The sequence below is a fragment of the Spea bombifrons genome, chromosome 5 (assembly GCF_027358695.1).
Source record: "Spea bombifrons isolate aSpeBom1 chromosome 5, aSpeBom1.2.pri, whole genome shotgun sequence".
Classification (NCBI taxonomy): domain Eukaryota; kingdom Metazoa; phylum Chordata; class Amphibia; order Anura; family Pelobatidae; genus Spea; species Spea bombifrons.
In genome coordinates, this window is record NC_071091.1 from 40509802 (window position 1) to 40526469 (window position 16668).

General features: G+C 42.3%; 1 protein-coding gene across 1 annotated transcript in view; it reads left to right on the forward strand.

Moving 5' to 3' along the window:
- The window catches only part of STAC (SH3 and cysteine rich domain), a 222487-nt gene that overhangs the window by 76780 nt on the left and 129039 nt on the right, over positions 1-16668 (forward strand). Inside the window, exons 3-4 of the mRNA XM_053468144.1 lie at positions 14404-14504; positions 14834-14915. Of these exons, the coding sequence (XP_053324119.1) occupies positions 14404-14504; positions 14834-14915 (183 nt within the window). The remainder of the gene's footprint in view (positions 1-14403; positions 14505-14833; positions 14916-16668) is intronic.

Below are 16668 nucleotides of genomic sequence, written 5' to 3' on the forward strand. Positions count from 1 at the left end.
CTTCCAAAAAACCCTGGCATTAAATAAGTTAAAATACTAACATTTCAAATACCCATGGGGTGTCTATCTTAAAAAATATATGGTTTGATGGGGTAAATTGAATTGGCCTGGATCAAATACGTTCCCAATAAGGATATCAAAAAAATGTGCACCTCCCAAATGTGGCCTTTTAGCCCTCAAATAACCAGACAAACCTATGCAATGGAGGTATCACTGTACTTTTGCTGAAAATATATTGGGGTGTTTGGCTGTGACATATACCAGGAGCTATAAGTTCAAACCTGAATTAGTGCATGGAAAGTTAAAATACCACTATTTAAAATACCCTGGGGTGTCTAGTTTTCAAAAATATATGGTTTGGTTGGGGTAAACTGAATTGGCCGGTATGAAAGATGTCCCAAAAAAGAAATTGGGCAGAAGGACCAGATGTCAAAATTCCAAGTTAAAAAACTGAATTGTGCTTGTCCCAAATTTTAGCCCCCAAATAACCTGACAAACCATAAGTGGCACTGTACTTAGGAGATGTTGCTGTCAAATATTGTATTGTTGTTTTGAAGTGACATATACCAGGAGCTGTAAATTTATACCTGAAGTACAATTTGTGTGGAAAAAAAAATTACTAGCACAAAGTTTGACAAAGGCTGGTAGTAAAATTTGTGCATGGAAAGTGTAAAATTACCAGCATTTAAAATACCCCAGGGTGTCTAGTTTTCAAAAATATATGGTTTGATTACTGTAAATTGAACTGACCGGCTTCAAAGATGTCCCAAATAGGTCATGGGGGACAGGATTACCAGATTCGAAAAAAATGGTTTTGAAATCGCAAAATGCTATTTGTATTTATTGTCCTATAATTTGCAAAGTAACCAAAACATTGCGTGTTTTTAAGCTCAGGACAAATTGTAGAATCTACTTAGCATGTTTTCTCATTAGCTTTCATATATGAGTAAAGGATTTTTCAAATAAACGTGAGAAAACATTTTTTATAGGAAATTATATATGATCAAAATAACGGTACCGAAAGAAAGCCCTTCTAATTCTGAAAAAAAAACCATATTGTAACCTGTGTGGGTTCATTAAATTAGAGAGAAGAAAATTACAGCTAAACACAAGCGCCACAAAAATGTTAAAACAGTCCTGGTCCAGAAGGGGTTACTGTCAGGAAACCGGGTCCATACAGATGACTGTAAAGACCCAGAGCGCCCAAAGATAGAGTTCAGGAGGTATTGCGCAGTAGTGGAGTCAGGACAGGGCCTGGTGCAGGGTGACTGCACTCAACCGGGTGTTGATCACCTAGGGTTGTGCAGCCACATACCAGCGCCCTGACATAGCAGCGGATGTAGTCCAGAACAGAGCAGAACGAAACTTGGCTGGATGTGGAACTCCGAACAAAACTTGGATCTGACAAAACAAACACAACTTGGAGATATCCTGCAGGCACCCTGGAGCAGGCATGAAATGTAGCACTGGAATCATGTGCAGGATGCTGCAAGCAGGGAGTATGGAAGCTAAGCAGAGTATCAACAGAAACGTAGCGAGCAAGGACAGAGCAAGGAGCAAGGAGCACAGAGCAAGGAACAGGGAGACCGAGCAAGGAACATAACCATACAAGACATACATGATACAGGGCACAACAAAAGACAGGGAACAAGGCAAGGAACACAGGGGAAGGAGTGAGGAGCCGGAATCCTCGGACGCTTCTCCTTTAAGCAAGGAAAGGACATCTTAACTGGGACATGGGGAGAGGAGAGAGGAACCGAAATCCTCAGATGATTCAGGGAAGGAGGGTAAAGGTACATAAGAGACAGACAAACATGAATACAGGAACTAGCCTAGGACCATGAGATAACAATTGGAGATTCCGTCACATCATATGGCCATAGTATGCTTAGCCCACCACTACGCCAAAGTACTCCAATGACGGTGGGTCCTAATGCTAAGCCCTGCATACGAAAGTACTGATAAACTAAACAAACAAACAAACATGAAACCCAAACACATAGCACTAAGACATACCTTTAGACTACAGACTGAGAAACAGAACACACAGGTGGGGCACAACTTATAAAGGAAACAGAGCTGAAGCAAAGAGCAGAACTAGAATCAAGGAATCAGAGGTTCAGGACAGAGCATATGGAAATCCAGGAGTGGACCACAGCAAAACATGGGAACTGAGGCAAGGCAGGGAAAAACAGATATGCAGCTCCGCAGCCTGGATGGACCCTGACAGTTACAATGGAAATATAAGAGTTTAAGACATTCTATCTAGCTATTCTTTCATCTGATCCTTTTTGTAAAAATAAGTAATCGCATAGACAGTAGTAAATCCAATCTGCTAGATAAAGAATGAACTTGTAGCACCCCTTACATATTCATCATCCTGTATTTTGTCTCTCTTCCTTAAATTGATACTGCATAAATGTGCATGCTTGTATACTAGGTATGATATGACTTTTCAAATACATACACTGCAGTTAATTTGATAGTAACATTTTATCTATGCAGTTTTACAACTGTTACAACATACTGCCAGGTCCAAAATGAGGTAAAACAAATGACAGCTGTAAAGAGTAAAATTTTAAACAGCTCTATAACATGTTAAATACAAGACTTGTGCAGCATGCAAACTTTAATTTTAACGAATTTTGCAAATTTGTGAATTTGTACAACTCTTTTAAAACAAGTAGAGATCCCAACGAAACGAAAATGAATGAAAAATATGTGAATTGTTCTATTTAGTTTGCTTCCTTTGTCTGCTGTAGCTGAGTACTCCCTCTCCTTCCCTCTCAAATGTTATGGAAGTGTTGCCAGCTCTTAAATAGCAGCTGATCTTTTTGAGTGTTTTGTCCAATCAATGAGGATAGAGAATGACAGCACAACAAACAGCAATTTGATCAAGCAAAACTTTATTATAGAACTCTTACTACAGAAGACAGAAAATAGTTGTGTATGCAAACATATATGTATGTATGTCAGGCACGTACCGTCCGGCGTACGGTACGCGCCGTCCGAGGTCCGGGACGTACCTCCCGGGGTAGACCGCGTCAGCTCGCGGCAGGCTCCTGGTCCCTGGCACCGACTCTGGCAGCGTGTTCTTCACTACCTGCGTCCACGCTGGGAGCCGGGGAACACGTCGGCGACGCGGTCCAGGTCCCTATGAAGGGGGCGGCGCTTCGGCACCCCGCTCTGAGTGCTTCTCCTCCTGCTATCTGTGTGCAGGAGGGAGGGGGAGGAGTGGGGATAGAGGATTCTACCCTCTGGTGCCGTCTTACAGGAGGGTGGAGATCTAGACGTGACGTCAGGCGTCACGTCTGAGACCTCTATAAAACCTCCAAGCTCCCTTATGTCGGCGCTCCGATATTCTGAGACGCTCTGTGCCCTACACAGCGTTCCCAGTACTGTGCTCTAGACCTGAAACAACGAATCGATAAAATCGATAATAATCGATAACGGGAATCGTTGTCGACGATTTCCGTTATCGATTAATCGAGTGATGGATTCGTCGTTGGAGCGCTCGGCTCCTTTCACTTACCTCCGCCAGCGTTCCCCCGTTTCTGCTGCAGAGCTCTGTAGTGTCCGTCTGCTTGAAGTTACGTAATGACGGATGTGACGCGCGTGAACGATGAAGATTTGAATAAAGTTTTGCGGTTGAACGTTGTAAGTGAAACGATGCGGTAGCGGAGGTACGGAGAGAGAGAGAGAGAGAGAGAGAGAGAGAGAGAGAGAGAGAGAGAGAGAGAGAGAGAGAGAGAGAGAGAGAGAGAGAGAGAGAGAGAGAGAGAGAGAGAGAGAGAGAGAGAGAGAGAGAGAGAGAGAGAGAGAGAGAGAGAGAGAGAGAGAGAGAGAGAGAGAGAGAGAGAGAGAGCCGGGTGGGAAACTGATGGGGCAGAGTGTGGGTGGGTGCAGGGCATTTCATTAAATTATTAAATATTTTTTTATTTTATCCGATTAATCGATTAATCGAAAAAATAATCGGCCGATTAATCGATTATTAAAATAATCGTTAGTTGCAGCCCTACTGTGCTCCTTTCCCTATTTGTATCCTGATTGTCACTATCTGTTGCCTGACCATTGCCTTTGACCTGACTACTCTATTTGATTGCTGCCTGAACCTGATCTCTGCCTGTGACCCGACTACGCTATTGATTGTTGCCTGTACCTGATCTCTGCCTGTGACCTGACTACGTTATTTGGGTGCTGCCTCAACCTGATTTATTTACTTGTACCCTATCACCACTACTATTCTGGACTGTTCCTCATACCTTCGGTAGTCCTGCATTCTGGGCTCCTTCTACCTTGCTTACACAGACACTTGCTGGTGTCTGACATACCATATTTGCTCGATTATAAGACGACCCTGATTATAAGACGACCCCCCAAAATCTAAATATTAATTTAGGAAAAAAACAAAATGCCTGAATATAAGACTATTTATATATATATATATATATATATATATATATATTTTTTTTTTTATTTCCTTTTATTTGCCAAGTTGCCCCAGAAATGCCTTATACCCTATTTGCCACTCTGCCCCATGATGTGCCTTTTAACCCTCTATATGCCACTCTGCCTCCAGAAATGTCTTATACCCTCCTATATGCCACTCTGCCCCATGATATGCCTTTTAACCCCTATATGCCAGAGTGGCATATAGGGGGTTAAAAGGCATTTCTGGAGATAGCAGATATATATATATATATATATATATATATTTTTTTTTTTTTTTTACATTTACTCACAGAGTCCATTGCACACCATTCCGAATATTCCAAGCCCGGTGCTAGTAACCAGCAGTTTTCATACAAAACATTTTCAAAAGATGGTCAGCACTCCAGGTCTTTAAATTGACAATTTCATTTTATTCAAAGTCAAGTCGACGTTTCAGTCATTGCTGACTTTCATCAGGACATGATAAATATATATATATATATCTGCTAACAGCAATCAAACTCCTATCAAGCCAAGGCAGCCAGTACATGCTGGAACCTGGGGATGATAGGAGTTTGAGTACAGCCTCCCTATGCCATGCTACCCCCCCTTACACATCCATGCTTTCACACACACACACTCATTCACAAACATTTAAATACTCATTCATTCCATTAATCACACATACTTCACACATTAATCACAAAAACCCTTCCCCACCCCATTACCTGAACTGCAGATCTCTCACTTGAAGACTTCTGCAGGGGCCCAGCTGTGCGAGCAACTTCTCTGGCCCCACCCCCAGAGGAAGGAGGGGGAGGCAGAATTATGTGGCACTTTGCTAGCCTCCTGAATAGAAGAGACGCTGCTCGGGACCAAAGCACCGGTAAGCAGCCTGGCCCCAGCAGACATTTTTTGACGTCTAATTAGAAGACGACCTCGATTATAAGACGAGGGTTATTTTTCAGAGCATTTGGCGGAAGTGGCTGATCTCCGGTATCAGCTACAGGAACTTCGATCCGGACGCTCTGCACCACCGGCCCTGGATCCGTCTAATACTTTCGCACCTGCAGGGGCTATGGACCCCGAACCTCATATCGCAATGCCTGACAAATTTTCCGGGGATAGGTCCCAATTCCGGACTTTTCTTACTGCTTGCCAAGTGATGTTTACACTGAAGCCTCGCACCTTTGCCTCTTACCGTGCTAAAGTACACACAGTAATTACATTACTAGCAGGCGAACCACAGCCGTACTCCGTACTAATGACTCGGTCCTTGAATCCTGGTCCACATTCCAGACAGCTTTAACCAAGATCTATGATGATCCACTAAGAGCAGCTACTGCCCAGAACACACTGCGCCACCTCAGGCAAGGTAGGCGACCAGTATGTTACGGACTTCTGTCAAGCTGCTGTTGAATCCATGTGGAACGAGGCTGCCCTCCTCGATCAGTTCCGTTTAGGTCTTTCGGATCCTTTGAAAGATGAACTGGCACGCATTGGCATTCCTACCTCCCTGGAGTTACTCGTGGACTCGTGGTCATTCAGATAGATCGTCGCTTGCGTGAGCGTAGACAAGAACGTACCATGGGATCCAGCCTTCCAAGGCGTCGGCTCTACCAGGCTCCTGCTCCAGCTGTTGTCCGACCCCCTCAGTCCTTTGCTCCCTCCATGGAGGAACCTATGCAAATAGGTCTCTTTCGGGGACCACTTTCTGCCATGGAGCATTCCAGAAGAAGGACATTGAATCTCTGCCTTTACTGCGGCAAGGCAGGCCATTTGCTCCGCGAGTGCCCCGTGAGACCCTCTAAGTTCGGAGTGGACTGAGGGTTCCGTCACCACGTCGGCCATGGTGGACTCCGGTGCCAGCGTGAACTTCATGGATTCTGCATTTGCTTCTGCGCATCGGATACCTCGTCTCACCAAGTCTAGAGCTCTTCATATTCACCTGGTCGACGGTAATCCTCTGGCCTCTGGTAACACTCTCCTTCTCCTCCATCCATTGCAGAACTACTTGTTTGTGTCAACCCGCTCCTCCACGTGGACAGTTGCTTTCTCTAGAGTCACAACCTGTCAACAAGATAATGCCGGGTATCCCTTCTGCCTACCACACTTTTTCGATGTTTTTGAAAAGAAAGGTGCAGACAAGCTCCCGCCTCATCGCAGTTACGACTGTCCTATTGACTTGCTCCCTGGTGCACCTATTCCGTATGGACGCATTTATCCTCTCTCGGGCCCTGAACTCAGAATTTTAAAAGACTATATTGATGATGCTCTTAATAAAGGGTTTATAAGACCTTCTACTTCCCCAGCCGGTGCAGGGATGTTCTTTGTGGGGAAAAAAGATGGGAGTCTGCGTCCTTGTATAGACTATCGCGCTCTTAATGACATTACAATAAAGAACCGCTATCCTTTGCCATTGATACCCGAACTTTTGGATCGCCTTAGCTCTGCCCATATTTATACCAAGCTTGACCTGCGTGGGGCCTACAATTTGCTACGGATAAGAAAGGGAGACGAGTGGAAGACTGCCTTTCGGGCACGGTACAGACATTTTGAGTACACCGTGATGCCATTTGGTTTATGCAGTGCCCCAGCGACATTTCAACATTTCCTGAATAATGTATTCTGGGACTATCTGGATGTCTTCGTTGTTATATACTTGGATGACATATTGATATACTCAGAGACCCCGAAAGAGCATAGAGAACATGTGCACAAGGTTCTCATCCGGTTGCGTGAAAACAATCTTTATGCTAAATTGGAGAAATGTGCCTTCGAAACAAACACAGTGGAGTTCCTCGGTTTCCTTCTAACCCCCCAAGGGATCCAAATGGATGACAAAAAGGTTCAGGCCATCACTTCTTGGTCTTGTCCTTCCAACAAGAAATAAGTACAACGCTTTATAGGCTTCGCTAATTTCTATTGGAAATTCATCCGTGATTTCTCTAAAGTAATACAACCCCTTACACTTTTGACCAAAAAGGAGGGTAGATTCGTCTGGACTTCTTCCGCTCAAGATGCCTTTGATCGTCTCAAGCGTCTCTTCACCTCGGCACCTATCCTTGCTTTTCCTGATCCCTCTAATCCCCATATTTTGGAAGTAGACGCTTCTGATTCTGCGATAGGGGCTATACTCTCTCAAAGAAGTGACCCTCAGAACACTGTACACCCAGTTGCTTTTTTCTCTAAGAGACTGACTCCTCCCGAGAGAAATTACGATGTCGGCGACCGTGAATTACTTGCCTTGAAATCTGCCCTTGAAGAGTGGAGACATCATTTGGAAGGTGCCACCCATCCTGTACTGGTGTATACCGATCATCGTAACTTGGAGTATCTCTGCACGGCTAAACGGCTAAAACCTCGCCAGGCTCGTTGGGCCTTGTTTTTTTTTAGTCGATTTCCCAACATCACATATCGTCCAGGCTCTAAGAATGGCAAAGCGGATGCCCTGTCACGTATGGCCGAAGGATCTGAGAGTACACCTGACATCGACGAGACCATCTTACACAAGGGCCATTTTTTAGCATCCTTTCTGTCTATGTGGAAGAGACTCCGTTACCATAGCACCTGGGAGATTTACTGCCCCTCGTTTCTGTACTCGAAAGGAGGGGTTGCTTTACTTCCGCGACAAGATTTTTGTGCCTCCTCCTGTACGTCAGGAAGTAATCCGTATGCCACTCTGCCTCCAGAAATGTCTTATACCCTCCTATATGCCACTCTGCCCCATGATATGCCTTTTAACCCCTATATGCCAGAGTGGCATATAGGGGGTTAAAAGGCATTTCTGGAGATAGCAGATATATATATATATATATATATATATAAATATATATATATATATCTGCTAACAGCAATCAAACTCCTATCAAGCCAAGGCAGCCAGTACATGCTGGAACCTGGGGATGATAGGAGTTTGAGTACAGCCTCCCTATGCCATGCTACCCCCCCCTTACACATCCATGCTATCACACACACACTCATTCACAAACCACCTCCAAGACCTCACGGCAACGACCTGCCTGACTCCTTTAACCTCTACTGACCTGACCGACCATGGACTGATATTTCAATGGATTTTATTGTAGATTTTAGTGTATAATTTTAATGATTTCATAGTATATATTTATATAGAATGTTTTATCTATATTTATTGAATATATTTAATAATACAATGTGTATAATAATTTCATAATACTATTTATTACACCAGTCAATTAATCACACATCCAAGTTTAAAATTCACACTTTCACACCACTTTATATTCTGAAGGACAACCATTCTTTATACATAGCATTCCAGGAAGTCCATTCACTATACCACACTAGTACCATTAGCTTCATTGATTTACAATAATAATCACTACAATAATTTAATTTAATTTATTTATTTTATTTTAATTTATCCATCACAATATATTCACACTAATCACATTAAAATATATAATTGATTTAATTCTTTTAGGCAAGCCAGCCATATGGAATAAATACATTCAGACACTTATTTACACACTTTATACATTTCATCAACAATGTACTTATATATTATGCTTCCTAACACTTGATCCATCATAATAATTCATTTTAATTAGCTTTTAACCCCCCTGGATTCCTTATGATCTCTTTATCTCAGTGATATAGCAACAGATAATCAACAACGTTTGCATACTCCACAATCTTTAACACTTGATTCTTCATTTTTCTGGACAATTTGTATTTGACTTGAAGATATTGCACTATTTTAGTTTGTTTTTTTAGATTTTTTAGATACGAAGAGAATTAAAGAATTTATCTTACTCCATGCTGATGGGTCAGAATTACCTTTTCTTTTTGTGAGTGCAATACATCACTTTTTATTTTTTTTGCACATATCATCTATACTATATTGTGTTATTTTTTCTTCCCTACATATATTCCTGCGCCCCATACATCTTTGGTTCATTTTTATTGTAGACTTACCTGATTCACATGGTTATACAACCATCTTGGTAGTGGTGGATCGGTTCACCAAGATTGCCCACTTCTTACCAGCCAAAGGTCTACCCAACTCCTCTGAAACAGCCACATTATTCCTCAAAGAGATCTTCCGTCTTCATGGCTTACCCCGCTCAATCACAACGGACCGTGGGACACAGTTCACCTCCCGTTTCTGGCGTGCCTTCTGCAAAGGACTACAAATACAGCCCAACTATTCCTCCTCCTTTCATTCCCAGAGCAACGGGCAGACTGAACGGGTTAATCAAATACTCGAACAATATTTACGTTGCTATATAATCTATCTTCAAGATGACTGGGTCCAATTGTTGCCTACAGCGGAATATGCCTATAATAACCAAACACAAAGGACTATTGGCTGTTCTCCATTTTTTGCCAACTTTGGGTATCACCCTGCTTCCCTGCCAGCTGCTCCTACATCCGATTCAGTGCCTGAGGCTGCAACCAGACTTCAGCATCTCATCCGGTCCTTTAATACCATACGAACCAACATCCTTAAAGCCCAAGAGACATACAAGACCTATGTCGACCGTCTCCGCTCTCCAACCCCGTGCTACCAAAAAGGAGACAAAGTATGGCTCTCCACTACACATCTCCGTCTATCCTGTCCCTCGGAGAAACCTGGTCCTCGTTTCATTGGTCCTTTTTCCGTCCTTGAGATGGTTGGTACCGCTGTGGTCCGTCTCCAGCTACCCAATAAATACCGTATCCACCCTGTTTTCCACATTTCCCTCGTGAAACCTTGGAGACCCTCGTCAGATCCTCCTCCTCCGCCTCCTGTGGAGATTGCAGGAGAGAATGAATACGAGGTTCAGCACATTCTCGACTCCCGAGTAAAAAACGGCCGTTTGGAATATCTCATACATTGGAAGGGCTATGGGGTGACGGATCGTTCCTGGGAACCTATAAGTAATATCCATGCTCCCACCAAGCTCCATGCTTTCCACCGTAACCACCCTGATCGTCCCAAACTTGAACGCCCCCGGAGGGGTCGTCTGGGAGGGGGGCTCTGTCAGGCACGTACTGTCCGGCGTACGGTACGCCCCGTCCGAGGTCCGGGACGTATCTCCCAGGGTAGACCGCGTCAGCTCGCAGCAGGCTCCTGGTCCCTGGCACCGGCAGCGTGTTCTTCACTCCCCGCGTCCACGTCGGCTACGCGGTCCAGGTCCCTATGAAGGGGGCGGCGCTTCGGCACGCCGCTCTGAGTGCTTCTCCTCCTGCTATCTGTGTGCAGGAGGGAGGGGGAGGAGTGGGGGTAGAGGATTCCCCCGGAAAGAGGTGGTTGGGGGCGGAACGGAGGGTGGAGATCTAGACGTGACCTCTATAAAACCTCCAAGCTCCCTTATGTCGGTGCTCAGATATTCTGAGATGCTCCGTGCCCTACACGGTGTTCCCAGTACTGTGCTCCTTTCCCTATTTGTATCCTGATTGTCCCTATCTGTTGCCCGACCATTGCCTGTGACCCGACTACACTATTGATTGCTGCCTGAACCTGATCTCTGCCTGTGACCTGACTACTCTATTTGATTGCTGCCTGAACCTGATCTCTGCCTGTGACCTGACTACGCTATTGATTGCTGCCTATACCTGATCTCTGCCTGTGACCTGACTACGTTATTTGAGTGCTGCCTCAACCTGATTTATTTACTCGTACCCTATCACCACTACTATTCTGGACTGTTCCTCATACCTCCGGTAGTCCTGCATTCTGGGCTCCTTCTACCTTGCTAATACAGACACTTGCTGGTGTCTGACAATGTAAATATGTGTGTGTAAAACGAGTTAAACAATCAAATCAATATCACAGCAATCAATGCTATAGTGTCAAGTGTCAATACAGTTATACATCACCAAGCCAAGTCGTTATCACTCCTCTAGCTGATTAACTAGCCGGTTCAAGGATCTCCCTTGAACCTGGTTTAAAATCACTCAAGGGAGCCGGAGGTCTGTTAAAGACCTCCGATACCGCTCCCTTGCGATCCGCGCGGCAACAGCTGTTGTGCGCCGGGGTTTGTTGTCAGATCCCGGCGCACAACACTGAAGCCGCGCCCACCACTGTCCGTGCCCTCTGAACCCCGTGCCCTCGGAAGAAGACAGAAGAACTGAAGAAGAAGAGGAGCGAAGAGCAGGAAAAGGAGCTGTAAGGAGAAAAGAGGAAAGGTAGGAAAGCATACAGTGAGAGTGGATTGGTGTATGTGTGGATTGGTATGTGTGTGTGGATTGGTATGTGTGTGTGGATTGGTGTATGTGTGTGGATTGGTGTATGTGTGTGGATTGGTATATGTGTGGATTGGTATATGTGTGGATTGGTATATGTGTGGATTGGTATGTGTGTGGATTGGTATATGTGTGTGGATTGGTATGTGTGTGTGGATTGGTGTATGTGTGTGGATTGGTATGTATGTGGATTGGTATGTGTGTGGATTGGTGTATGTGTGTGGATTGGTGTATGTGTGTGGATTGGTGTATGTGTGTGTGGATTGGTATGTGTGTGGATTGGTGTATGTGTGTGGATTGGTGTATGTGTGTGGATTGGTATGTGTGGATTGGTATGTGTGTGGATTAGTATATGTGTGTGGATTGGTATGTGTGTGGATTGGTATATATGTGTGGATTGGTATGCGTGTGGATTGGTATGCATGTGGATTGGTATGTGTGGATTGGTAAATGCGGATTGGTAAGTGTGTGAGAGTGATGGGTGTTATGCTGTACCATTTTTGTAGTTTAAACTATTTTTTGCCGATTTTTGACACACCACGCCAAAAAGGTTGCCCATCACTGACCTAGGATATCATTATGTAGCTCTGAAACTCTACTGATCTTTACTGTGTGGATATGCTGCATGTCTATCCCCACTCCCTGGGATATAAATATACAACTGAACTGGGAATGTACTGGTGTCTTCTATCCTTTAAGGTGGACCTGCAAATTAATAAACATTATTTTTGCCAGCAGAGCCAGGCAATACCCCCACACACATATACTGTACACTCCATTCACCCCTGCTGTGCATTTTTTTCTGCAAAAGTCTCTTCTTGTTTCTTCTGCCTTGTTTTTTAGTCTGCTTCTCCGCAGTATGAGCTCAATTAGAAAAGCAAAGCCTCTGCGCACACCCTCTCCCCCTTTTAAATGAAGGGCTCTGGGAGGCCTGGTTAACAGAGTTGATACTGGGGTGAAGCGAATGACAGAAGAAGGCAGAAGAACAAGAGAAGGCAAGAAAAGAAGCAGAGCTGTGGAAAAGGAGACATGGCCACCGGGCAGTTGGGGAACATATTGGAAACGAAAAAACACCTTCACGTGAAAATAAATAAAATGTGAAATAATGTGGGTGAAAAATAATAATAAAAATAAAAATACTCCTACACGTTCTGCAGCTCCCTGGAACAACACTTCTCACAAGTGTCCAGCAACAGAATATCAGAAAGAGAGGCGCATAAACATGTGGAGAAAAATAACAACACAATAGTGTAGTACAATCAAATATAGTGATGTGATAAATGATATATTGCACTCACAAAAGTGATATGTAAAGAAGGCCCATCAGATGGAAGATAATCTTCTTGAAATCTGGAAAGCAAATAAGGAAACCAATGGTGCAGTATTACAAAGCTTATGTTTAATATAAAGAAGCTCGTAAACTCACAAGAATGTTGGCATAACCGATAATGTTATGCTAAAAGGCACAATATAAAATATCCAACGAAAGGAAATGGAAGTCTCAATCTCCAACAAAAGATAGTAGTAGTATCAATCTCAACGCGTTTCACCAAACACAGTTGGCTTCTTCAGGAGAAAATCAAATGAATAAAATCCATGGATATCGTTTAATAGTAAAGACACATATACACTCATGTACAGTTTATATATTTTTATTCATTTTTTACTCATTTCCGTTTCCTGGTCCGCGGGTTCCTCTTCTTTTCTCCACATATACCTGAGCTCTATTTGCTATAAGAGAAGAACATAATGCTGTTTTTTTATTTGTTTAAACGAACTTTATTCATACGTCCTCGGGGAGTCAGAGAACAAGCGCAGATAATGGGAAGAAAACGGACGTAGCTACGCGATGACGCACCTGTAACACGTAGCTACGCGATGACGCACCTGCAACACACACAGACGTGAGGACGCACTTACAACCACTTTAAAAGCCGGAACTTGAGGACATGAACCCACGGATTACATTTTGTTTTACCCATTTGGATTTTATTCATTTGATTTTCTTCTGAAGAAGCCAACTGTGTTTGGTGAAACGCGTTGAGACTGATACTACTACTATCTTTTGTTGGAGATTGAGACTTCCATTTCCTTTCGTTGGATATTTTATATTGTGCCTTTTAGCATAACATTATCGGTTATGCCAACATTCTTGTGAGTTTACGAGCTTCTTTATATTAAACATAAGCTTTGTAACACTGCACCATTGGTTTCCTTATTTGCTTTCCAGATTTCAAGAAGATTATCTTCCATCTGATGGGCCTTCTTTACATATCACTTTTGTGAGTGCAATATATCATTTATCACATCACTATATTTGATTGTACTACACTATTGTGTTGTTATTTTTCTCCACGTTTATGTGCCCCTCTTTCTGATATTCAGTTGGGGAACATAGAAAGGAGGAATTGAGGGACAGGGTTTAGAAGAGAGTGAGTAGGAGTTTTAGAGAGCGTAGGTAAGAGTAAGTGGGAGCGTGAAATAGTCCTTACAGCTTCTCTCTCCCGAATCTCCCTGAAGCTCATTTTCCAAACAGTTAACTATTATCTCCTGTTGCAATTATGCCAACATACATTGTCAAAATATTTATGTCACTGTGAACATTGCATTTATAAAAATGTTCCAAAAACATATAGAATGCAGACCCTGTATTAACTCTGCTAGACACTTTATCTGTGGGTAGGATTTGGCTCTGAAATAAATTGTCAGATGCATGGAAACTATTGATGTGAGTTAATAACAATCTGTGTTAATTGACAGGGACAAATACAAAACATGGCCTACGCTGCAAAGCTTGCAAGATGAGCATTCATCACAAATGTGCAGAGACCATCAGTTTTCAGCAGTGCATGGGAAAGCTTGTAAGTAAATAATGGACTGTTGTGGATTTTTTTATTGTAAAAATATTTTATTAATTTTAAGTTCCTTATTATCTACCAAAATATAGAAACAAACCAATAAATTGCATTTATTCGCTGCAAGTACAGTACAGAATTAGGAAAGAAATAATTGTTGTAGGCACTTGACAAACTAAATGGGAGATGAAGGGCAATATTAAAGCAATTGCATACTGAAATAGGCCTACTAGACAGATTAGTATTTTACTCTTGTTGCTAAATTAATTATTTTTAACCAAATTTTAAATACAATTAAATTGTTTCTTTTTGTCAACTGGAATGTCATCTTTTAGCCAAAAGGTTTTCGACGCTACTACAGTTCTCCTCTCCTAATCCATGAGCAGTTTGGCTGCATTAAAGAAGTAATGCCAATTGGTGAGTACTTTTCATGTGTAGTAGGGCATATTATATTTATGTTAAACTTGCTGACCAAGAATGTTGCCCAGAAATGAGGGGGGGGGGCGGGCAACTACACCCTGGGTGGCTTTTATTTAAAGATTTGAGGCCAAATACAACTACCAGGTATCTAGAGTAACAAGGAAAAACACACTCATCATCTGAATCCTTTCTGTGTTTTGGACTGGAAAATACCCATTGTATATGTTGTCTTACAGAGGTGCTTTCATCTTGGCAGCATTCATGATAGATTGCAAGGTGAAATATGGGTTATCCTCAAGTTTTGCCAGATAAGGCTCTATGTGAAGTGCTGCTTCTCCAGGTTTCCACTTTCTTTGGAGTAGAGGAGAAGTGTAGCTACAGGTACTCCCAGCTCATTTCCTCTCCCACTCTGAACCCATGTAATGCTCTCTGTGGCTGGACCTGCCCATGTCACGTCTAGACCCACCCCAGATATGAATAGCTTTGACATTCACCCCATTGAACCCCTTTTGGGATTAGTTGGCACATATTTCTACAGATGCAACCCCAAATCTTTTTGAGTTTTTCCATATTAATGCTCTTGGTTCTGTAATGGGATGCCGAACAAAGTCATATAGGTGTGATGGTCAGGTTTCAACACACTTTTGGTCATATAGTATAGGCAGGTGCAGGCAGATCTCCTCGGGAAATCCCCAATAACAGAATCCCTGGAATTGGGTTAAGATGTATTTGGGAAAATAGTATTTGCAATATTCTTGCAAGGTAAAACCTGAGGCCAGATCATGTTCAACTCGGTTTTAGTGAAATAACTGTCAAGTATGACTGCTATGGATTGCTCACTATAGACTACTGAAAAAAACAATTAAACTGCAAGAATAGAAGTAGAGATAAAGATATAAATAAGGCGAATGCATTTATGTAAGCTGTAGAAAGACAATTTAAATTGTGTTTAATAAAATGGATGTCTTGTGCTTAATATGTTCAAGTATAATAATGCCATAGAATAAAACAATAAACACAATATCTAACAGTATACTGAAAACTGTTGCTCAGAAACCTCTAGGTTTGGGGCATTGCCATCATAAATAGGGTGACCACATTTTATTTCTGCCGTTCAGGGACACACTATGAAGCGCATGAGATCGCACACACAGGTGTGTGTATATATATATATATATATATATGTGTGTGTATATATATATATATATATATGCGTTAGACATGCATTTTTAACTACATAATATGTACTTATCTCTGAAGTAAAGACTATGATTGAAATATGATTTCAAAATAACAGCTGAACTGGCAGTTTCTTTAATATTACACCCTGCTGTCGATATATATTACTATTAGCCCCTGCTGCCAATATATATATATCAATAAATATTAGATCCTGCTGCCAATATATATATTAATATCAGACCCTGCTGCCAATATATATATATATATAAATATTAGACCCTGCTGCCAATATATGTTAATATTAGCCCCAGCTGTCAATATATATAAATATTAGCCCCTGCTGCCCATACATTTTATATTGAAAAAAATGAACCCTACGCAAGCATTTCCTTGGGCCATGCTCCCTAGCCCCAAAAAATAGGTATAGATTAAATAAACAACACATAAAACAGCACTTGCATGTATAGATCAACTGAGTAAGACATACAAACCTTATATGTGCAGGTATACATAAATAATGTATGGAAACATAGCATAACAGGTATAGATCAACACATTAACACACAAA